This window comes from Xyrauchen texanus, chromosome 21 (assembly GCF_025860055.1).
Source record: "Xyrauchen texanus isolate HMW12.3.18 chromosome 21, RBS_HiC_50CHRs, whole genome shotgun sequence".
In the NCBI taxonomy this organism is placed as follows: domain Eukaryota; kingdom Metazoa; phylum Chordata; class Actinopteri; order Cypriniformes; family Catostomidae; genus Xyrauchen; species Xyrauchen texanus.
In genome coordinates, this window is record NC_068296.1 from 29847548 (window position 1) to 29872627 (window position 25080).

Below are 25080 nucleotides of genomic sequence, written 5' to 3' on the forward strand. Positions count from 1 at the left end.
AGCGGTCAAATATATCGACCAAATAGGACAGAGACGCAAGCCACATAGTGTCATCCAGATGCTTCGCCAGATCTGATTTGATTTCTTTCAAAAACCACTTCACCTCCTCTCGCAGCTCATACAACCGCTGTAACACCCGCCCCCTGGAGAGCCAGCGAACTTCAGTGTGCAGAAGCAGCTGTTCGTGCCCTGACCCCATCTCCTGGCAGAGGACCCCAAACAAGCGAGAGTTTAGCGGCCGTGATTTGATGAGATTTATTATTTTCACGGATTGGTTCAGCACGGAGTCAAAGAGAACCGGCATTTTTTTAGCAGCTAGTGCTTCGCGATGGACCATGCAATGTGTCCATTTCACAAGTGGAGCTACTTGCTGAACGCGAGCAGCTAGGCCACGCTCACGCCCCGTCATTGCCTGCGCACCATCCGTGCATAGGCCAACACATCGGTCCCAAGCCAAACCATTTTCACGGATAAAAATATCAAGGACATTGAAAATGGCTTCTCCTGTAGTGTGCGACTGAAGAGGCCGGCAAAACAGGACATCCTCCTCAATCGCCTTGTCCCGCAGATACCTGACATGAATTCGTCCAGCTGCAGCACGTAGTAAGGACTCTTTTTTACGAACTCTATCAGTTGCTCTCTGATATCATTGGACATGTCTACAATTCTCCTAGCGACTGTGTCGTTGGACAGTGGTACTGCACCGAGTTTGGCTGCTGCACTATCGCCTATCATTATTCTGCACATGTCTTGCGCTGCCGGCAAAATGAGAGTCTCGGCGATTGTATGCGGTTTACCCAATTTACCGATCCTTTTGGCCACTACATACGATGCCTCCAAACACTGTTTAGACACAGTGCTGTGCACTGAAATGGTTGCCTGTTGCTGATGGAGGCCATCAAGCTTTCTTTTAAAATATTCAGTTGGTTTATTTTTAATGCCAGCATGCTTTGTTTCGAGGTGCCTTTTTAATTTGCAGGGCTTCATACTGTCGTTTGCCAGCACCTCGGCACACAAGACACACTGAGGTCTCAGATCAGCCGTGACTGTAAACCCAAATTGCAGGTATGCTTCATCGTACCTTCGAAGTTTTTTTGCAGCTGGTGGTGCGTCGGTTGGCTTGTTGGTCCTCACAAGAAATTTCTCCATTTTGATGTGTTTTCAATAAAGTTTAGGCAATATGTAACTGTGTGTGTGGTGTATGCTGAGAGACGTATCAGGGGCTAATCAGTCGGGACTTAGGCACAATCTTTAATTAAACAAACAAAATAATTATTTTGCAGACAATTCAGATTTTATTTTAATACTTAACGATTGTAGTCCTCGTCAGTGTGTGTGTGTGTGTGTGTGTGTGTGTGTGTGTGTGTGTGTGTGTGTGTGTGTGTGTGTGTGTGTGTGTCTTAGTCGTGTGGGTAGTTTTAGCTAAGTGTAGCTACTGCCTAGCAGTTAAAAAAAAATACTGGCTAGGGCTGAGATTTGATCTAATCTTAAAAAAGAATGTTTGTGGGTTTAGTCTTTAAAAAGACTGTTGGGGTTTTGTAGTAAAGGCCTATGTAAATCGAGATTGATAAGACTAGCGAGAGCTGGCACAAGCGAACTTGGCAAGAGACTAGACTAGAGTGAATGGAAAGCTATGTCGTGAGTCAATTTAAATGCAGTGATTTATTTTTGTGTGAGAGTGAGTGAACGTTTACATTTATACCCCGCTCTGTAAGCCAGGGCGGGAACGGCGGCGGCCATGCGCATGCGCGATTCATTTGTAGCCTGGACGCGGAGGGGTGTGTGTCTCCTCTCTGCTCTGACTGCTGCGCGAGGCTACTGAGAGACTGACCGCCTGTGAGTGCTTTTGGACGGGAGAGGGGCTCACGGCAGCACCCGCTGTTCGTTGAGCACAGTAGGCCTAACTGCAGAGTGATTCGTGCTTTCGAGTCTCCAAACACCACAAAAGTCTCCAAAAACACCAGTAAAAGTCGCTGGATTTGTCGCTTTTGACAACAAAAAAAAAAGCCGCCAGGAGGATGATTTGTTTGTGTTATAATCAGTGCTTGAAGTGGGGGGGAAGCGGCACTCTCTTTGCATTGGCAAATCATGACATTTTTACAGTGAAAAACAAAACTTGGAGATATTGCTGTTACAACAATGTATTGTTATTTATTTAGCATAGCGCATCTCACAGCAATACTCAATCGTGTTTTGAATGATTCAGTGTTGTGAACGAATCGGTTGAGTCAATGACCTATTCACAAACATCTGTCTCATTCTTGATGAATCGGCCGTTTGAACGTTTGAATGAACGACTCAATGACTCGCTTAATGAAACCGCTTATGCTTATCACCTGCATTTGCGCTCACTATCGATAAACCAATCAAATTTGTTCAAAAAATATTTTTTAAATCAGTCCAAACACATTTTAATTTTTATTCAGGAGTTATGTATATACAAAACTATAACTTTTTATGACAGTAGTTTAGTGCTAAAAAAAATGTTTTCAGTTTTTTTTCCCTTCCATCGTAGCCTACCCCCCCCAGGAGAGTGTCCGCGCCCCACCGGTTGAGAACCACTGTTCCATGAGGTGCATGACGAAATCACGAGGTCACCATTCGCTGCCCAAAACAGACTTCCGGATTCGTCTGCTCTCACTACACTTGACGGCGGGGTGGCCCACTGGTACACGTAAGGCAATTGCGATGCACCTGTGGCCACAGAACACCGGCACCTGGAGGGATCGTCCAGCGCTCCCTTCCAGGGCCTGTAGGACTATGTCGTCTCTGCCGACCAAAGCCTACATTGCTGCTGGACAGGCCGCCTCCTCCCTGCATGCCATGGCCCTCCTGCAGGTACATCAGGCCAAGGCACTAAAAGAACTGCATGTGGGTAGTCATGATCCCAGTGTGCTTCAGGAGCTGCACTCAGTGACCTCCCTCGCCCTCTGGGCAATGAAAGTCACGGTGCGTGCACACGGGCAGGCGATGTCCACCTTGGTGGTCCAGGAGCACCACCTCTGGCTGAAACTGGTCGAGATGAAGGATGCCCACAAAGCACACTTTCTCAACGCGCCCATCTCCAAGATTGGACTTTTTGGCGACACCATTGAGGACTTCGCCCAGCAGTTCTTGCCGGTGAAAAAGCAGATGGAGGCCATCCAGCACATCTTATACCCGGAGCGGCTCAGGATCCCGTACCCTGTCTGCTCGCAGAGGGCGTCCCCCTGTACCAGCGAAAGCCCAGGCAGTTCCGCCTCAGCCCAAGCCCACTTCTCGGCCCCATTGAGTCACATAATCAGTGTCCATAGCCGCCGTTGTCACGGACACTCCCCGCACTGTGCGCCCGGCCCCAGCACACCTACGGCAATCCGGTTGTGATGAGTCTCGAGGACGATCCAAGAGGCCCTCCTCCTCAGTTGCTAACCTGCCCTATGCCAGTTTCGCAGAGCAGGTAAGTGCTTTGAGCTCCCCCTCAGCACAGTCGCTTCGGGTCGAAGCAATGCTCCTCGATGTGGCGTTGCCTGCAACCCCCGCCACGAGGCCATGCCCCTCGGTACGTCACACGCGATTGTGCCATTCGCCCACAGTCATGCCGCTCGGGCTGATGCATATGAGACCGCTTCAGCACTGGCCTCAGACTCGAGTCCCGAGATGGGCATGGCACCGCAGCACACATCGCATAGCTATCACACCGCTCTGCCACCACTTATTAAGCCCTTGGACAGACCATGCATTACGGGCAGGAGTTCCCCTACAGCAAGTGTCCAGAAGTGTTGTGGTCACCAGGGTAAGCATGCGTTGGTCCGGTTATAACACAGTGACAGTAGCATATATAAACCGCCATGGCAACTTACGCTCTCGTTGCATGTCGCAACTTTCCCACCATCTCCTCCTCTGGAGTCAGCAGGGGCTGAGGTCGCTGCGGGCCACTCATATCCGGTAGGAAACACTCAGCGGAGAGTGGAGACTCCACCCCCAGGTGCTCCAGCTGATTTGGAGTCAATTCGGAAAATGCACAGGTAGACCTATCCGCTTCCCGGGAATCCTCCCTCGGGACAGACACGCTGGCACACAGCTGGCCCCGGGGGCTGCGCAAATACACATTCTCCCCAGTGAGCCTTCTTTCACAGACCCTGTGCAAGGTCTAATAGGATGAGGAACAAGGCACCCTCGTGGCCCCATACTGGTTTTCGGACCTCACGCTCCTTGCAACAGCACCTCCCTGGCAGATTCCTCTGAGGAAGGACCTTCTTTCTAAGGGATGGGGCACAATCTTGCACCCATGCCCAGACATCTGGAACATCCACACCTGGCCCTTGGACAGGATGCGGAAGACTTAAGTGGCCTACCACTAGCAGGGGTAGACACGATCACTCAGGCTAGAGCTCCCTCTATGAGGCAGCTTTATGCCCTGAAGTGGCACCTGTTCGCAAACTGATGTTCTTCTTGAGGCGAAGACCCCCAGAGATGCGCAGTTGGATCTGTGCTTTCCTTCCTGCAGAAGAGGTTGGCGGGGCGGCTGTCCCCCTCCACCTTGAAGGTATACGTAGCTGCTATAGCTGCAGACCACAACACAGTGGATGGTAAGTTCATAGGGAGACACGACCTGATCATCAGGTTCCTCAGAGGCGCTCCAAAATAGAGTCAGTCGAGCTGAAAGCCCTCTCCTTAAAGACGGCCCTCCTGATTGCGCTCACCTCCATCAAGAGGGTGGGGGAAGTGCAAGCATTCTCCGTCAGCGCCACTTGCCTGGAGTTCGGTCCGGCAGATTCTCACTTGATCCTGAGACCCCGACCGGGCTATGTGCCCAAGGTTCCCTCGACCCCCTTCAGGGATCAGGTGGTGAACCTGCAAGCGCTGCGTTTTCTTTCAGGGAAAAACAGGTAAAGTTTGGTAATACGGAACCGCTGGCCGGGTGTATCGCTTTTGCGAATAGCGCCTTTCCCCTCCCCTGAGGCAAAAACGTTGTGGACCCTGGATATCCTTCCTCCTTAGCCCTATGTTAGGCGAACTCGGTGGAGGAGTTCGCAGCCAGCCCCACTATGGGGTCTAATATGCCCTGTGCTCCACAGGTGCCGATAACTCCGGTAACCCCTGTGATATATATTCCACGGCCTCGCGTGTCCCTTGGGCAGAGCTCTCTCTGCCCCGGTCACTGTGTTTGTAGAGTCCCCCCCCCCCCGTTTTCGTGTTGGGACCTACCACCACGTTTCTTCCATGTGCGGCTGCTGAGCCCATGTGTCTTATTGCCACATGTTGACCTCCCCTTTTGGGCAGGATGTGGTCTCCGTGGGGTATTTTCCCCACGAAAGAACAAGAATGGAAAAGATCACCTTCCCCGATGAGTATGATAGCGTTTGAGGGTCCCAACCGAATCTGATACTCTGTGCAGAGAAAACATAGAGAGAAAAGGCAGTGGCTGGCATGGTTTTGTCACATCCATTAGGGATGTGGGGGACTACATGATGTCTTTTAGGGTGTTGGGGGAGGTTACGTGCAGTACCTGCATTGGCAGTTTACATAACACGGTTCAGCTGTTTTTCCACAGGGACCCTTAGAGTCAGTACATCGACACAACGTCGTGTGAGTGACAGAAGGGAAACGTCTCGTTTCTATCGTAACCTTTTTTCCCTGATGGAGGGATTGAGACATTGTGTCCCTCTTGCCACAACGCTGTACTAGCCGCTGAAATGGCCGGGACCGTGTCTCGGCTCCTCAGCACAAAACCTGAATGAATCCTGCATTCCAGCTCCCTTTTATACCCATATGTCCAAGGGACAAATTCCACTCGCCAATTTTCATTGGCCTTTTCTCAAAGATCCGAGGTGATCGGGGCTCTCAAGATCCCCAGTGTCACAACATCGACACAACATCTCGTTCCCTCCATCAGGGAAGGGAGGTTACGACAGTAACTGAGACGTTGTACAGTAAACTGTTGAATTTTTATAGTTGCTTCATTCTCTGTGCCTGTCACTGGACATAAAGACTAAGACGTTTTTTCAACATTCAATAAATAGTTTTTTAAAAACTATTGGCCAATTAATTGGTTATCTGCCTTGTCCACAAGCTTAGTTATTACTAATGTGAGCTGTGCTGGTGTGAGCTGTTCTAAAGCAGGGCTCCAGACTAAAAAGATTACTTAGGAGCCATTAGTTTTTAGTTGCCAAATCACAGAACTGCTCGATTTAGAATGCTGTTCAGAAACAAGATAGAAAGCAGAAGGAAGACAGCTGCTAATTTATTAATCTGAGGATTAATCTCAGTATATAGGTTATTAGATAAGTATGTACTGTATACCCTTTTGTCTCTTAAATGTTCACACCCCTTTTATAATTTATACAAATATAATGTCATTTTATTTAATATTGTGCTTCACAATCTACATTACAGATAATTACATAAAATATAGTATGCATATAGTAGTTTGTTGTCTTCTTGAGCATCAGTGAATGTTTGCAGTGAAAGTCCCTCAATTGTCCTATATTTAAAAAAGCTTGATCTCATATATATATATATATATATATATAGTAAATAAATTGTTTTACAATATTGCCATTGTGTTTTACTGTTACTGGATGACCCAGACACAGAGAATACAAGAGCGCAAATTGAATGACGGCTGATTTGCTGAGAAAGTGAATCTGATTCAAACTGCTAACCTGAGTTCCTGAGTTCAAACCCTCAGTGCCTTTTGGGTGATTCATGAAAAAGATCCTGTTCAAAAGAATAATTTGTTCACGACTCTCTTGCGCTGGGTTTATTATTGAGTGCAGTGCAGTGAGCTCGTCAGAAACAGAACTAGTGAAAAGCATTGCAAGACATGCTGATGTGTACACTAAAGATGTATATGAATGCTTACAACCTAACTGTCACAAATGGTGACTAGATTTTAAATTATAGTCGCAATACGTTATTTTTGGTCACAAAAGTGAGCTGTGCTGGTGTGAGATGTACTAATATGAGATGTGCTGATGTGAGCTGTGCTGGTGTGAACTGTGCTGTGTTGGGGTATGATGGGTTTGGGAGAGCTGTGATGGGCTGTGCAAGTGTGAGCTTTTCTAAAATGAGCTGTGCAGGTGTGAGCTGTTCTGATCTGAGCTATGCTGATGTGAACTGTGCTAGTGTGAGTTGTGCTGGTGTGTGCTGTGCTAGTGTGAGTTGTGCTGATTTGAATTGTGCTGATGTGAGATGTGCTGGTGTGAACTGTATTTTGTTGGGGTATGATGGTTTGGGAGAGCTGTAATGGTGTGAGTTGGGCTATTGTGAAATAATCTTTGTTTAAGTGGGCTGGGATGGGTTGCACTGGAATGAGTTGGGCAGGGATGTGTTGGTGTAAATGGCACTGAGCTGATGTGAGCTGTGCTGGGGTAAGATGGGTTGGTTTGAGCTTTGCTGGGGTTAATTGCTGGTGTGAGCTGTGCTATTTTGAGCTGTTGTGATGTTTTCAGTGTTGTGCCCAGCAGCACTGTTGTAAGCTGTGCTGGGCTGATGTGAGCTGTGTAGGGCTGACGTCGACGCAAAAAATACGTCGACGCAAAATATGCGCGTCTATTCGTCTGACCCAAAACAAAGATGGTGGCTCCGGCGAGTAGTAGAAACACGAGTGGCTCCTCAGACTATCAGAAGTGCAAGGCGGCATGCACTCGTTCCTCTAAAGTATGGGAATTCTTTAATTTAAAAGGAAACAATTCCGTGATATGTCGTCTTTGCAAAATGGAGATGGCCTTCCATTCTAGCACCACGGCAATGCACCAGCATCTGAAGAGCGCCACCGGGAGCAGTTGCAGATGACAGAGCACCGTAAGTTTTTTTCAACTCCCCACTTTGCACTTCGATGTTGGAGTAGGCTATAATACGTTGTCGACACCTAAAGTTTTAAACTATAGCTATTAATAATACGCTTATAGCTATGAATGTCGTGAAAAATACATAGAGGACACTGACAACGGCTGACAGACAGGACCAAGCAGGTAACATTTAATAAAGTCTCAACTTTCAAATTTGGTCATTCAAAGAAAATTAAACCATAAATAGGCCTACTATTTTGTGGCTCTTTAATGTGTCGTGACAGATTGCCTCAGTTAAAGCTGCTCGTGAACCGATCATCTTTTCCTTGGTTAATTTATAGCATCAAATAGGCTAAACATGAATGTAGCCTACATCAGAAGGACTGTTGTTTTAACCGCGGAAAGATGTCAGTACAGTAGCCTACAATCCATTATTCAAATTCAAATCCACCGACGTTTATCTTCTCTCTCCTGACTACTTTGTCGGACAAAAATGGCGTATTATGATTGATTGATCAGATTGCCAGTCAATCAAACTCCCGGCAAATGTTTTTTTTTTTTTTAATTTTATACACCCCCACCCCCGATGAAACCGGTATTACCGGTGTTGTCACAAGTCGATTAATCGAATCGAAATCGAATCGGACTGGAAAAAAATGAATCGTTAGATTAATCGATGCATCGAAAAAATAAATCGCTAGATTAATCGTTTAAAAAATAATCGTTTATCCCAGCCCTAGAGCTGTGTTGTGTTCATGTTAGCTTTGCTGGACTGGGGTTAATGGCTGGTGTGAGCTGTGCTAGTTTGAACTGTTGTGATTTTTCAGTGTTGTGCCCAGCAGCACTGTTGTGAGCTGTGCTGGGCTGATGTGAGCTGTGCTGTGTTCATGTTAGCTTTGCTGGGTTGGGGTTAAAAAAGGCTGGTGAGAGCTGTGCTGGGCTTTATAACAAAGGCTGGGGTGAGCTGGGGGGAACTGTGTTGATGTGAGCTATGCTGGGTTGATGTGATCTGTGCTGTTGTAAGAAAGGCTGAAATGAGCTGTGCTGTAGGGGTTGACTGGATTTTACCGATACAATAACTAAGTTGGGTCGATAACCGATTAATCAACGATAGTTTTAAAAAAGTTTTAAAAATGGATACTTGATTCGTAATAACAGCAAAATACCACATTGTTTTTAATTCAGTACAGTTGTATGTAGAGTAGAAATATTCACAAATAGCGGTGGTATTCGGCTGAACTCGGTGGTAAAGCGGCTCAGACTATGAGCCCAGACCAAGGGCTGTTCAAGCAGACGGAACACAACAGACTAGAACCGAACTCAAGGATCTCAAGACATACATTTCCAAGTTGAACATCTTTCCTGACAAAGCATTTAAACAACTGATTGCTTAATCTGAGAAAATGAAAGATGCAGTGCTCAAATACCTCCTCCAACAGTAAAGGGCTGTTCACACCGAACACATTTGCAACCATTAGAGATGCACCGATTGCAATTTTCTTAGCCGATTTCGATTTCCGATTTTTTGCAAGTGTGACCTGCCGATACCGATTTCTTCCGATTCCAATTTTCTTTCTAAGAACTATTATTGACCACATATACAAACAAAATCTACCTTTCTTTTTTGCAAGTGTGACCTGCCGATACCGATTTCTTCCGATTCCAATTTTCTTTCTAAGAACTATTATTGACCACATATACAAACAAAATCTACCTTTCTTCAATGCTAAATTTTGTTTTCATAATAAAATAAATTATTAAACATTACAATTTCCCCCAAACTGCACTAAGTTACAGGATCTTCTCTCACTTAAACAACTCTCAAAATAAAGTGCCCTGTGACTAGAAAGAGGTAGAAATAACAATTAACTGCAAATGAGTTGCTTTATATAACAGATGTAATTTTCCACTATTTTTATAAATGGACCTTTTTCTCTTTATTACTCGTCTAACAAAACAATTCCAAAGATCTGAAAAACTGAAGTCTCCCGTTTTGTTATTTCTCCCAAAAAAACTCCCGTAATTTGTATGGCCCAAACCACGTTATATGAATAATCACATCAATATATTATTCCAAGGTGGTCCAGTTGCCAGATCTTGAATGAAACACATCCTACTCACACAATCGACACATCATACAAATAACAAATCATGTATGACCTCAATCTGGCAACCTACAACCCATTTGCGCTGTTGATATCTGCGCAGGCAGTAGACGCGGGATGTTAAATCAAGCATCATCGTAGATGGGAGGAGAAGACTCAGCTGGTGCTCCGGTGGAAAAAAACTAAATATACATGTAAATTTAACAACAGCTGGATGGAAGAATTGAATTTCATATCCCGAAGCCATATCGACAATGCCCACGCCTTTTGCAATGTGTGTCGCACTGATTTTAATATCGGACACGGTGTGAAAAATTACGTTACTCAGCACATTAAATCACAACGGCACAATTTGTATAGTATTTAGCCTGCCTCTGCCATCCAGCCCCACTTCCCCTCTCCCGGATTTGTGTACCCAAATGTTGACAGATAACAGGCTGCGTGTGTTACATGACACAAGATTAAACAACTCGGGCAACGCGACGTCGGAAAGTACCTCCTACTCTGTATTGAGGAAATTTATCAGATTTCTGATCCCTCTGTCCTCAACTATGGAGAACAGCTGGTCATCCAGGGCCATGAATTCCATAATTTTCCTCGTAATTGGTTTGATATTTTCATTGCTCATACCAAGGAATGATAGGAGACGCTGCTGATTTGTGACTGGCTCTGAGCTCTGGCTAGCTTTAGCCGCTTTCACTTTTTAGCTTCTTTTTTAAAATGGGCATTTTCAGCTGGGTGATGGTGTTTTAAGTGTCTAATTAGGTTTGTTGATCCGAAAGTTATTGTGGTGGTTCCCCCAGGGTTTACTTTGGCCTTACAATTATTACACATTTCGAACTTTATGTATTCTTCACTCACAGTGAAGATCTACCACGCCAATGACATATTTACATGCGGCTGTGACGTTATTGCCTGCGCCACTGTCAACAAAACGGACCGGCTTGGAATCGGAAAGACTTGAGGCTGACTGGCCGATCACCGGTCCGGGCCGAGCATGTGGATAATTCCGGTCCCTGGCCGGTCGATCGGTGCATCTCTAGCAACCATCTATTTCTTTTTCTATGTTTCAAATGGAAACAAAGACTTTGTTTCCATTTGTTTTTGTTTATTCAGCATCTTGTGCAGGAGTGCTGTATTTTAGATGGCGTGTCTAATTATTGAGATACCTGCTTTCTGTTAAACTGTGTCTAGCCTTTTTTTGCTCAAGAATTTAATCGATCTGAAGTAATTGTATTACAGCGAGGATAATTTTTTTTATTGAAATCGGACGCGTTTCTGATTTGTTTATACAGTTCTCTCACCTGCATGAAGATATTAATTTGCTTTCTCACGCCACTAGCTTTAAATATGCAACTTAGCTGGCTAACGTATGCATAAACTTGACCAGCTGGATATAAACTAATGCAAATAGATGGTAATAGATGGTAGCAATCATTACATTTAAACATTTGGGTAGGACTTGTGTGTATTTTTGTCACATTGTTCTAACCACTTGAGGTTAGCCGTAATGTTAGCATCCTCTCAGCCTTATTGGCAAACATACTGCTGTTCTCTACTAATGCAGCATCTAGTCAACAAATTAATTACTTTATAATGATATGACAATGTGTACTGTAGTGTACTGTATACATTTTTGTTGTTGATGTTTTAAATCCGCATCAGAAGTGTTCCTCTCCATGCAGTGTGTAGTCTCACGTGTCAAAACAAACAACACAAGGCATCAGTAAAGTGATTGTTTTTATTTCGCTTCTAGATGCCACTCTTATGCCGTAAAACAACAGTGAACCCTTCCCAGTCGCTCCAGCACCAGACACAACAGGGATAAACTATCTGTGTGGATTTTTGCCAATAACCGATAGTTCCAGAAATCTGAAAAACCGACATATCGGTCAACCTCTACTGTGCTGTGTTGATGTAAGAAGTGCTGTGGTAAGAAAGGCTGACATGTGCTGTGTTGATGTGAGCTGTGATGGGCTGTTGTAACAAAAGCTGGTGTTAGCTGGAGTGCACTGTGTTGACGTGAGCTGTGTTGGGCTGATGGGAGCTGTGCTGTGGTAAGAGGGGCTTCAGGCTCTGAGGTTTTTCAGAGAAATGCTACAGTGAATTTGGGTAAGCTATGCTTCTCAGGTAAATTTATCTTGTTTTAAGTAGGCTGTTTTTAGATATTTAAAAATATTTAATATTAAATATTGTATTCAGCATGTATCATTGACGTTCATGTCTCCCCCCTCTGATACAGTATAATCTCTCTGATGTCTCTCAGTCTGTTCTCCACTCACATGGCAGTCTCCTAGTGTGAGTGCACATGTGACTCGTGTGCAATTGCACATGTGACTCGTGTCCAATTGCATTGGAATCTCACACTCTGTCATATCTCGTGTGCTGTGAGAGTGGATTACTGTTCATGTCTTAAAAGAGAGAAGAGTGTATGTATGAGTGTGTGTGTTCGTCAGTGTCATCTCACAGTGGATATATAACAAGATAATGGTGATCTTACATTGGAACACACTTATGCTTCATGGTGCTGTAATGCTGATATTTCCTTTTGACATCGATGTTCTGTTTTAAATTATGCACACTGATTTCAATACATCTGTTGTGTGTGTAGTTAAACATTCTCTCTCTCTCTCTCTCTCTCTCTCTCTCTCTCTCTCTCTCTCTCTCTCTCTCTCTCTCTCTCTCTCTCTCTGTTGTAGATGTGGATGAGTGCCAGGCCATTCCTGGGCTCTGTCAGGGGGGAAACTGTGTTAATACTGTGGGCTCATTTGAGTGCAAATGCCCTGCTGGACACAAGTTCAATGAAATCACACAGAAATGTGAAGGTAAGAGCATACACACACACACACACACACACACACACACACACACACACACACCGTTGAGTGTTCACTGCTATAAAGTGCAGCTGAAGTATGCATCATCTGTTACCCTTTGGAAAGAAAATTTAAAAAGGAGAACTCTTTAATATCTCAGTTGTTCTTATTGGCAGTAAGATTAAATGGAGCACATTGAGACTTTTGCTGAGGTCTCCTGCTTCTCAGATGTTTTTCCTGAGAAAACTACCCCAGTATAGTTTTCAAGATACCAGTCTGCCATCAAAAGTCAGATATCTCAATATGAACTCAAACATTTCTCAGAAATTCTTGCAAGCTGTCAAAGCTGATCCTTAAATGAGACATACAAACAGTTCTATTACAGGGGTAATTGACTCAAAAATAGAATTCTGTCATAATTTACTTACCCTCTTGTTGTTTCAAACCCATATGACTGTCTTTTTTTCTGTGAAACACAAAAGGTCATGTTTAGCAGAATGTTAGTCTCAGTCACCATTAACTTAGATTGCATTTTTTTTTTCATACAATGAAAGTGAATGGTGACTGGAGCTTACATTTTGATTAACTTCTTGGTGAGTCTGATTGTTGAGGTCAAGCACAAATCGCTGAATGAACTGTGCTCATGGAAGCTTGTGTTCTAACATTTACATTTATGCATTTGGCAGACGCTTTTATACAAAGCGACTTACAATGCACTCATTACAGGGACAATCCCCCCGGAGCAACCTGGAGTTAAGTGCCCTGCTCAAGGACATAATGGTGGTGGCTGTGGGGATCGAACCAGTGACCTTCTGATTAACAGTTATGTGCTTTAGCCCACTACGCCACCACCACTCCAGGGTGCAACATGAAGTAACATGCAAAAAATCACATCTATTTTCTAGTTCTAGGGTACTGTGCTGGGTAGACCATGGTGCATGGTGTTGTGATATTGTGAGTGACCACTAGTCTTAACTAATTTCAAAATTAGTACAGATTCAGCTCAGACTCGGTACAGTGTCTTCAGCAGAAGAAAACATTTAAACTGTCCAGATGTCAATAAGACAGTAAAGTGTGCAAGTTTGTTTAGACAGTGTGTCTGAGTCTCATTCAGTTTAGCTGCTGGGCTGCCATTAGCTCAGAGCTGGCAGAGAGACATAGCGATTTCAGATATGTTTACTGGACAGACAGGATAAAGTCAGAGAGAGATAGTTTGAGTGTGTTTACAGCAGGGCAGAAGGGGTTTATTTGTAGTCATGTTTGATTAGACGGGTTGTTAAGTTGAGTGAGACTCTTTAAAGCAGAAGTGTGTTATCAGACCCAGTTTTGTGTGTGAAGATTGATTTGTGTGTAGTGTGAGTGTGGATTCTATATCAGCCCCTGGCCCAGAAATAACGGACTGGAACTCTGGAAAGCACCAGATCTAGAGCCAAGCTGCAGACTGCTGTCAGTTATTTGTTCAGACTCTATAGAGACTATGCCGCTGTCATGTGACAATTGAACAAAATGACTTGAATAAATATTAGTTAATTTTGCTGAATGAGATTCAAAGATACATGTAAAAAAAAATTATCATATCTTCCTATTTTTACTGCTGAAATCTGCACGAGATATAGAGTTAGGGACACAGTAGAGATGATTTACTTGCACAGATTACAGTTTGATTCAAAGACAAGATTATTTGATTTGTTCATCAGAATGGATTGGTTTACTAATTGTTAGCTAGCCTACTTCTTAAAGTGAATAAAAGTGTGCGAGAATTCCCCACTTTATGAATGTGGAACTTGCGGGAATGAGCAGTCAATACCCACTATCCCGCCCCAAATTTAAGACCATACAATAGCTAAATAATCAAATGGGTTTCAGACATAAAGGTAGTAGATGTTGACAGAATTTCTTTATTGGCTGAACCATCCATTTAATTTGGACAACCAGCTCTTCCTGCTAAGATTAGCTAGAGAACGTTGTATTTTTCCTCTAGCAACACCAGCAGCAAACCTGCACAAAAACAGGATAGACCAACTTGGAAGTTTTTGCTGGTGTAAGCTGATCTTCTAAGCAAGTATATACTAGGTTTCTTGTGGTAAAGCTGATGTTGTTTGATGGATTCTTCTCTCTCAGACATTGATGAGTGCTCTCTCATCCGGGGACTCTGTAACGGAGGTCAGTGCTCCAACACTATTGGCAGCTACTTTTGTAGGTGTCCCGTAGGTTTTGACACATCGCCTGATGGATCACACTGCATTGGTGAGTATGGATATCATTTTTAACAGCACAGACTCTGACAGTCATAAATCACCAAATCTTTAGTTCTTGCATCAGTTTATCTAGCTGTAACCTCTCAATACATCATTTTACAAACTTTTTCCTGTCTCATAGAAACTGTCTTCCTGTCTGTTTCCTGTTGTAGAGGGCGCATTTCCTCTGTGACTTTAGTGTGGGAGAGGTGTGTGTTACACACAGAAACTCTCCTTTTCTGAGCAGATTGAAATTATTATTTTTTTTATTTACTTTGTACTTTTTTCATTGTTCACTGTTAAGTCAACATTAAATAAAAATTGTCCTTATGTACCTTCTCAATACACATAACTGGTCTTATTGTGAACGATTCATCTGTGCATGTTATTCCAAAGGAAAACAAAGTTTCTCTTTGTAATCTTTCTGAATTTTCTCTGAAATTATTTTCCAGCTGTCACCTAGGCTATGCAGGCTGTTGTTTAATCTTAGCCAAGAGCGAACAGTCAGATTGCTGTTTAGTCATTGTTTTAGGCTAGTGTAGTAGGCAATTCAGCATTTCAAAACTCTTGCCAATAGTTAAAATTGTAATTTAATGCAAGCTAATATTATTGAAATAAAGGTTACAGCAATATTAGCAATTAATGATAGAATTAAATAGATGCACTACCATTGGGATGCTTTGGAGATTTAATTTGACCTTCAGCCTCAATGTCCTGTTGAAAAATCCTTCTCAAATCTGGGTGCTGCCGGTGTTTCAGGAGGGTAGTCCTCCACAATCCACTGCAAACTCACATTCAGCTTTCTTTCATCAAGTCCTGCCCTACATTTGTTCTTCTTAAATGTCTTGTTTCACTCAGAAGTATTTCACATTATGGAAGTGAAAGGGGTTGTGTATGCCTTTTCATGTTAACTTTAATCAACTCTTTGGTCACACATATATACATTGTCTTGCCATGCAAACACTTTCAACCGAAGACAAAATTGAGAAAATAAAATAAGCAGATCTATTTTCTCGTGCCTTTAGAGGAGGAAGTACGCTCTCTCTCTGTCTGAAAAGTGGGTCAGTGGTCTTCAGCTGATGTCTCTTGGCTTTAGTCAGTGCTTTAGGAGGGTGTTTTTGTGGAAGGAATGTGTGCTATGACTCTATCCACTCAAAACTCTTCCTGAGCCAAACATCCTCCTCATCGCTCAGCCCTCTCTCTCTCTCTCCCTCACGTTTTCCGAGACTGTAGAGGCATTATCATCATAAGTTACTGAGCTGTAAAGTAACGGGTGTGTGTGTTTCATATCTACTCCAGATGCCCGAACGGGGTTCTGCTATGCCAACATCGTCAACGGGCGCTGTGCCAACCTGCTGTCCCAACGCATGTCTAAGAGTCAGTGTTGCTGTGAAAACAGAGGCTGCTGGTCCGGTAATTCAGTCCCAGAGATGTGTCCAATTCGCGAAACAGGTATCACATCCCCACCAACTTCATTGTCCTGTAGAGAAACTTGTGCTTTAAAAGGCTTCTAATTTCCTTGATCTTTGGACATACAAGAGTTCATTGTACTATAAAACATACTTTAGATTTCAGAACTCAAAATTTCCTCCCCAGTCCACCAAGAGCATTTATAGAATCTAAACCTCAGAAATGACTGAAATACTTTCTGAACTTCCACAACATACTGATGTCAGATGTGGACATGACTGTCCACATTTACATGTTGTGACTCCTAGTGTATCACCTGCTGCTCTGAATATCCTTAGAAAGAAGGGCTGAAGTATATTTTAACAAGATCCCTGACCATTTCAGTCTGATTATCTTATCAGTTTAAACTGCACATTTCAGAACTGATTGTTTGTTTGTGTGCCCAGTTTATGTTTATCATTTCACATGTGAATAAAGCATTTACATATATGTCCTAAAAGCACAACAGCAAAAATGGCCTGTTTAATTCTAAGGTTCAGAGAGGGAGAGGGGGTAAAAAAATATAATTAAAAAACTAAAGTATTACAGATTAAGGCACAAAAAAACCTTACTAACATTTTAAGTGGTCCTCAGGGGGAACAATTTATGATAAAACAATATATGACCCCTTTAAAGTATAAGACCATCAGTCCTGCTGGTGATAAAGGTTGTTTCTCATAAATGAAGAGTATTGAGTAATGTCAGAACTGTGCTCTTTTTTTTTATAGAGGAGTATCAAAGACTCTGTCTGACTGGTCACACGGTGCCTGATCCAGACCGTCCAGGTCCCGGTCCAGGCCCGTTTTATCCAGAAGTCCCACGGGACCCTTACCCACGTGAGCCGTACCCACGAGAGCCGCATCCACGTGAACCGTACCAACCAGAGACATACCCACGTGACCCTTTACCTGGATCACCTACAGCTGTGACAATCACCTTCAAGCCTAGTAATACACACACAAATACACTGTCATGCTACTGAAAAATGTGGTTGAATTAGTAGTGTCACTACTTCTACAGTGTTTCCCCTATATATATTATTTCACATGGTTCATTAATATCCTCAACGTAAATCTTGCTAGGTCTGTTTTAATGGTATCGTGTACAGCTGAAAAAAAAAGTTGCCATTGCAATTTTATGATAATCTCGAGTTTGCCACATAATACTAAATATGGTTTTCATCTGATGCGAGTTTGGCGCCAACCATCACGGAATCACACGCAAAAAGTATCTACTCTGCTCTAATCTTCTCTATCTCTGAAGGGCCAGCACCAGTTGTACGATCTTCCGTTGATATCGCGGCACAGACCACAAAACTGATGCGACCCATTTGAATTCTAGTGAGAATTTTCTAGTTTGAAGCACTTTAGACCTAATTCACAGCAGGTCCATCTTTGATTTTTGATGAAATGACAATGAGGCTGTGAGGGATAGAAGTACAGTCTCTTCAATGGTTGTACTGTTGTTTAAAGTGTTTTGGGTTCATTCCATTGACAAAACATTGAAAAAATATTTTCAAATAAGAAATTCCAGTAGACAAAAACCTCCAGACAACACAAATTAGATGTGATCTTGAAGCTTTTTGATAGCTTTTTGATCCTGTCAAAAATCAAAGATAGCTCTACTGTGAATAAAGTCTAAGGAAGAAGTCAAAACTCTCAAACAGTAGACAGTCCCAAAATGCTAAAAAGCTTTAATGAGGAAACAATGTGCAAAAATGTGGTATGTGCCAAAATAAAGGGTTTTTCAAATACACATCATCATCCTTATTCAAATGTATTACAGTTTTACAGTAGTAAAAGTAACTGATATTTTGACAAAAATGTTATTGTTACATATTAAATAATCTATTATGTAGAATCTATTAGACCTAATTTTTTATTTCAACTGTTGTAATTGTTTCAATTTCTAAATGTGTTTAGGCTACTATTTTTTCCTAACAAATAATTCAATTTATTATTATTGTTATTATAATTTATTTTTTATATTATTTATCAAATTGTATTATTATTATTAAGACCATCCATGGTCTTACCTGTGCTGATATGGGTCATTGCATTTTAAATATAAGGACAAGTTCATGAAAGTCTGGACCTTCAAGACTTATGGACAAAGTTTTCCTCCTGTGTAATATTTTTCCTGTTTGAATGATGTTTTGATATTAGGAAATCAATTGGATACAAATTATAATAGGCTTATATAAATAAATGGGCTCATCCACTTTTAAAAAGTGGGAGAGAAAACTTCCTGTATCTTTTGTTGTTGACATCAACATAAATAAATATCACTTGATACATGCCCTTATACTTGAAAACCACGAACAAAACCATGCAAGATAAAAGAAAATGCAGGCTACATTAAATACAGTCGTGACTTGATGTCCAATGTAAAATCTGGTTCCCAAAGCAAAACCAGTTGAGAACCACCGGTGTAGTTATTCCGTAGTGTTGTTATATGAGTTTGTTCTGTTGAATAGGTTTGATGTGATGAGGGCGTGGCCGAGCGACATCTGTAAAGAGCGAGGCTGGGAGAGGAAGAGCGGTAAGGATTGACACCTGTGAGAAATGATCTCTAACAGCTGTTTTGTGTTACAGTGAGAGCTGGAGAGGGATAAAAAAGGGCAATCTAGACTGCCGGAGGGGAGAGAGTGAGACACAAAAATCACTGTGTGTGTTTATGTTGAGCTGAAAAGTGACCCATTTGTGTGTTACTGAAAAGTATTGTAAATAAAAGACTACATGGATTGTTTATCTGGCTCCTGTTTCCTGTTAGTGATGAAACCCAGGAATTAGGAGGAAGAAAACATTGTCATGGAGTCCTCGCCACTGGCCAAAGTATTCAAGACCCATGCCAGTATCCACCAAGCCCAACACCAATCTCTGCTTGAGCTGCATCTGGAACAGGAGCAATGGTTCCAGATGCTCTTCCAGGCTCAAGCGGAAGACCGGCAGGTGCTACGGAGCTTGTTACACCAGGAGGGGTCTTCAGCCATCACCCCGACGAAGATGGGACCTCAAGATGACCCGGAGGTGTTCCTTGAGCTCTTCGAGTGGACGGTGGGAGCATGAAACTGGCCCAGCACTCAGTGGGTGGCCCGCCTCGTGCCGCTGTTGTCTAGGGAAGCCCAACACGTGGTCCACCTACTACCTGCGTCCAATCTCCTGGTGTACGAAGATCTGAAGAAAGCCATCCTGCAATGTGTCGGCCGAAGCCTAGAGCTACAACGGCAACACTTCCGCTCACTGACGCTCAGCGAACTTGGCGACCCGTTCGCATTAGCTTGACAGCTTCGTGACACCTGCTGAAGGAAATGTAATCAGATTACTTAATTTGGTTAAGTAACACATTACATTACTGCGTCCCACAAAATGTAATCAGATTACAGTAACACATTATTTTGTAACGTGTTACACCCAACACTGATGCGGAAGCAGTGGCTATGGGAATTTACACCAGGTGATAAAGTCCTTGCATTGCTTCACACATCGAGCTCTAAATTACTTGCTAAGTGGCAAGGACACTTTGAGGTCACACAGCAAGTTGGGGAAAATGTGTGGATAGAGGTGGAGCATGTCAGATTTACCACATCAACCTTCCAAAACCATGGAGAGAGGTAGTTCCCGTGACTTTGGCAATGGTGGTTTTCGGAGAGGGAGGAACATGGACAGGAGGTGAACTTAAAAGCCACAATCGAGTCACCCTAGTCCCTTGTGGAGACCACCTCTCACCATCCCAAGTCACGAAGATTGCCAGGTTTCAAGGAGAATTCTCTGACATGTTCTCGCCTCTTCCTGGTCATGGAATCTTATAGAGCACCATATCAAGATGACACCAGGGATAGTGGTACGTAGTCATCCTTACTGATTACCCAAGCACAAAACAATTGTGGTTCGGGAAGAATTAAAGGCCATGCTGGATTTGGGGGTAAAAATTCAATGCAGTGTCTAAATTTTATGCGTATCTGATGCCTCGGATTGATGAACTGCTCGATTGGTTAGGTGCGGATTGCTTTTATTCGACACTGGATTTGACGAAGGGATAGTTGCAGATCCCCATAACTCCCATGTCCCATGAAAAGACAGTGTTTTCCACACCGTTCGGATTACACCAATTTGTAACCCTTCCATTCGGTTTGTTCATGGACCGAATCCTCAGACCGCATGCTGCTTATGCCGCTTCCTATCTGGATGACATCATTATTCACATTAATGATTGGCAGTGGCACTTGCAAAATCTGAGGTGTGTCCTTTGTCAAACCCAAAAAAGTGCACAATTTGTGGGGTGGAAGTAAGGTATCAGGGTTTCCACTTGGGTCACTGGCAGGTGCAGCCTCAAATTGATAAAACAACAGCAATTGTAGCCTACCCAAGGCCTAAGACCAAAAAGGAGGTTAGACAGTTCCTGGGGCTGGCTGGCTATTATAGTAGGTTTGTGCCTAACTATTCGACCATTACCAGCCCGCTGAATGATCTGACTAAAAAGGGGACACCAAATCCACTCCAGTGGATGTAGCCGTGTCAGCAGGTGTTCATACAGGTGAAGGCTGCACTATGCGGTGGGCCTTTATTGTACTCTCCTGACTTCACTGTCCCTTTTATCTTGCAGACGGATGTATCGGACAGAGGGGTGGGAGCAGTACTGTCCCAGATGATGGAGGGGGAGGAGCATCCAGTGCTGTACATTAGTCAAAAGTTCACGCTGAGAGAGACTAAGTACAGCACAGTCGAGAAGGAGTGTTTTGCCATCAAGTGGGTGGTTCTCACCCTCCAGTACTATCTGTTGGGGCATGCTTTCAACCTCTGTTTGGACCACGCCCTGCTCCAGTGGTTCCAATGCATGAAGGATACCAATGCGCAGATCACCCGTTGGTATCTAGCTCTCCATCATTTTAAGTTCGAGATGGTCCACAGGCCGGGGGGAGGGGGTTTAATTGACTGGCCAGATGACAACCTGGCCTGAGTTGGTCAATGAGGGTATGTGGTGATGGGCGCGTGGTCAAGCAATGTCTGTAGAGAGTGAGGCCGGGAGAGAAAGAGAAGTAAGGATTGACACCTGTGGGGAAATTATCTCTAACAGCTGTTTTGTGGTACACTGAGAGCTGGAGAGAGATAAAAAGGCAATCCAGTCCGCTGGAGGGGAAAGAGGGAGAGCAAGACACAAACCTCACTTTGTGTGTTTATGTTGAGCTGAAAAGCTACCTGTTTGAGTGTTACTGAAAATTATTGTAAATAAAAGACTACATGGATTGTTTATCTGGCTTCCACTTCCTCCTCCATAAAGACAGTTTGTGACCTGTCACAAAGTTATATTATCTCTTTGTATTTGTGTTTAATAAACATGTTGCAAGTAACTTTCTGCGTTGAGGCATTTCATTATATGACAGTTACTACAGCTATCTGGGCTTCCAGAGCCCTTCAAGTGTCAAAAGCTCCCAGTAAATGATCACACACATGACTAGGTGAACATAAATAACCCATCTATAATGATTCTAAGGTTGTTTTAAGCTATTCCACTGCCAACGCACAATAGCACTGCTGCTGAAAAAGAAAATCCTAGGGGAAACACTGTTCTAGTTAGAGGCTGCTATAGGTTCTTTCACTCATTTTATTTCTCTCTCTCTCTCTCTCTCTCTGTCAGTTTTCTTGCCTCAGAATGTCAGTATGATAAGAATGTGTGAGCTGTTTCCTAATCTGTGTATTAATGGGCGCTGCGTGTCGATACCAGGCAGTTACCGCTGCGAGTGTAACACAGGCTTCAAACTGGATGGTCGCAGACAATGCATCGGTCAGTGTGTCATTCAGTCACAGTCATGTCAAAGACTCCTGCTGTTTTGAGTTTTTACATAATATGTGTTCTATGTGTGTTCAGATGATAATGAGTGTGAGCGGAGCCCGTGTGTGAATGGAGAGTGTGTGAACACACCCGGCTCCTATTACTGCCAGTGTCCTGCTGGATTCCAGAGCACTGCAACCAGAACCGAGTGTAGAGGTAACAAAACACAACTAGATTTTCATGTCCTGAAAGAAAACTGCAGTGATTGTAAGGCAGCAGTGGAATTCTGTTTACGTTTTAGATACGTTTTGGTTTTGTTTTCTGTCAACTGCATGCAAGAATCAACACATAGTCACTGTGTAGTGTAAATGCAGGTATAAATATGTGGTAGGAAGACAAGACTAATCACAATTCAGTATGCAAATAGGTGTACTGTATGAAAGTAGACCGATCGCAATTCATTACGTTAATATTACCATGACATTGTCAGTCGGATACAATTTGAATGCACGTTCCATCAATGTACTATAAGTTAATGGGAGATTTTCAAACTTGAATCCTGCATTGTTTTTAAGTATGAGTTTATAAATAGAATAAGGAGTCTGATTTAATACTTAGTATCAGAGGTTTAGAACAAACCTAAACTAGGACGTCTTCTGTATGTTTTCTTTAGATATGGATGAGTGTGTGGCCAATGGTCGCATCTGTAACAACGGCCGGTGTGTGAATACAGAAGGCAGTTTCCACTGTGTGTGTAATGCTGGTTTTGAGATCTCGCTTGATGGCAGAAACTGCCAAGGTGAGACATGCAGCACATAACATATTTCAGTTAAACTGACTCAAAGGTGATGAATATTTCCACCAATAGATTAACTGACTGGTGGACAATGGTCAGAAATTATAATCATATTTTCATTCTATTCTGTATATTATTATTATACTCTAAAAAATTAATTTCCAGGGGGAAAATATTACCCCCTTAAAAAGTTGAAAGTGGGTTTATTCCAAGAGCAGAGTCTGAGTGGATAGAGGAAATGTTTAAATGTGTTGGTTTGTTGTGTTTGTTTCAGACACTGATGAGTGTTTGATCAGGAACATCTGTTTGAATGGGATGTGTATTAATGAAGACGGCAGCTTCAAATGCATCTGTAAACCAGGATACTTACTGGACGGTACTGGTCGATTCTGTGTGGGTGAGTGAGGACACACACACACACACACACACACACACACACCCTCCACACTACACACACATACAGACTCTTTTTGAGGCACTGAAATCATGCATATGATATTTTTGCTCATTAATGATTTGTATAGTCTCAAGAGGAATGAGTCTAGAACACAGGAAACCACACTCTCCCCCTCTCTCTCTCTCTCTCTCTCTCTCTCACACACACACACACACACACACACACACACACACACACACACAAACACACACTGTTTGGAGTTGATCACACTGATCAACTGGAGCACTGGAGCTCTGGGAATTAAGTTTGTGTCTGAGGCTAGATGGATTATGGATTATATTTAGGATCTTATGGTAAAATAATTGTTTATCCAAAAATAAAAGGTCTGTCACCATTTAATTAACTTTATTCTACACTTTCTTTCTTCTGTGGAACACTATACAATTGATTTTCCTAACAATGAGCATATAGTGACCAGGGGCTTTTGTGTTCCACAGAAGAAGAAAAAAGTCTTGAAGAGGGTGACTAAAAGAGAGTGACTAATTGATGACAGAAATGTCATTTTGGGTGAACTGTTACTTTAAGTTGTAGGTGATTTTTTTTCCCATTGAGTTTTCCATTTCAATTGTCAAATGTTTTGGTTATTATGCAGACATTTTCTAAACTGTGTCTGTGTGTTTCAGATGTGGATGAGTGTGAGGTTACTGGTATGTGTATGAATGGTCACTGTGTGAACACTGAGGGCTCGTTCAGGTGTGAGTGTATGCCAGGACTCGCTGTGGGGCTGGACGGACGCGTCTGTGTAGGTGAGTGTGAAGCACACATTTTTAAATACATAAATACAACAAACTTTGATTATACAGGTAATTCTAATGACTTAAGAGCAGGGTCAGAAATGTACTTTTCAGTAAGTGGGCAATATTTAGATGATTTGGGGCATTTTTTCCCTTTGTAAGAGCAATTTTTTCAAACCTTATAAAATTACTCCATTTATGTCAAATACTTAAATTTAATAAATTAATTCAATCTGAAAAATTAGATGCTGTAGGCTATTACCAATAAAATTAAATCAGCATCAACTAATATTTGTAAGGCTTGATACTGATTTAATTAGAATTGATTAAATATCAATTCATTGGAGAGTCACGTGATGTCATGTGAGGATCGGACGTGTGAACGGCGATCTCTTTGCACTTTGCTAGTTTTAATACTTTTTATGACATAAACTGGTGAGATTCGATACACTCTGTTCCATAACTGTTCTAGAAGGACATTATGCCAAAGAATTAAAAATCCTTGGGCTCTGGAGACATTTAAAGACACTTACGTGCTCAAGCTGACACCCCCGAGCAGGCTGCGGGCCTGGGAGTCGATTTGGTCAGAGAGGTGTGGGAAGTGTGGCGAGGGATGCTGAACATGTCGGCAATGCTGAAGAGGATCGTTGCTGACTTGGAGGATCTTGCTGTGATGCGTTGATCGATCGCTGCTATGGAGGCGAGGTTCACTGATGTGGTTGCAGGAGTGGGGGATGTCGAGAAATGGATCGATGCCTGGGATCATCGGAGAGGGAATTGTCTGCTGGTCCGCTGGCAACTGCGGTGGATTTAGAGCATGTCTGGGAGAGGTTTGAGGACAAGGAGAACCGTAGCCAATGGAGTGACATCCATATCTTTGCCGTCCCGGAGGGAGTTGAGGGACGGGATGCGGTGGGGTGCCTGGATGGGCTATTTCCGGGT

At 43.0% G+C, this 25080-nt stretch overlaps 1 protein-coding gene across 4 annotated transcripts in view; it reads left to right on the forward strand.

The window, feature by feature from the left end:
- Positions 1 to 25080, forward strand: part of LOC127661700 (fibrillin-1-like) — a 147734-nt gene that overhangs the window by 24244 nt on the left and 98410 nt on the right. For 2 of the 4 annotated variants that reach the window (XR_007972780.1, XM_052152532.1), the window contains exons 8-16: positions 12577 to 12702; positions 14815 to 14940; positions 16230 to 16382; positions 17108 to 17326; positions 22017 to 22163; positions 22248 to 22367; positions 22825 to 22950; positions 23222 to 23344; positions 24028 to 24150. Coding sequence is in view for 3 of the 4 variants with exons in the window: in XM_052152532.1 (XP_052008492.1) it covers positions 12577 to 12702; positions 14815 to 14940; positions 16230 to 16382; positions 17108 to 17326; positions 22017 to 22163; positions 22248 to 22367; positions 22825 to 22950; positions 23222 to 23344; positions 24028 to 24150 (1263 nt within the window). In the remaining variant the exon portion in view is untranslated. Of the gene's footprint in view, positions 1 to 12576; positions 12703 to 14814; positions 14941 to 15072; positions 15197 to 16229; positions 16383 to 17107; positions 17327 to 22016; positions 22164 to 22247; positions 22368 to 22824; positions 22951 to 23221; positions 23345 to 24027; positions 24151 to 25080 lie in introns of those variants that run through there. The other 2 variants (XM_052152534.1, XM_052152533.1) reach the window with 2 other exon arrangements.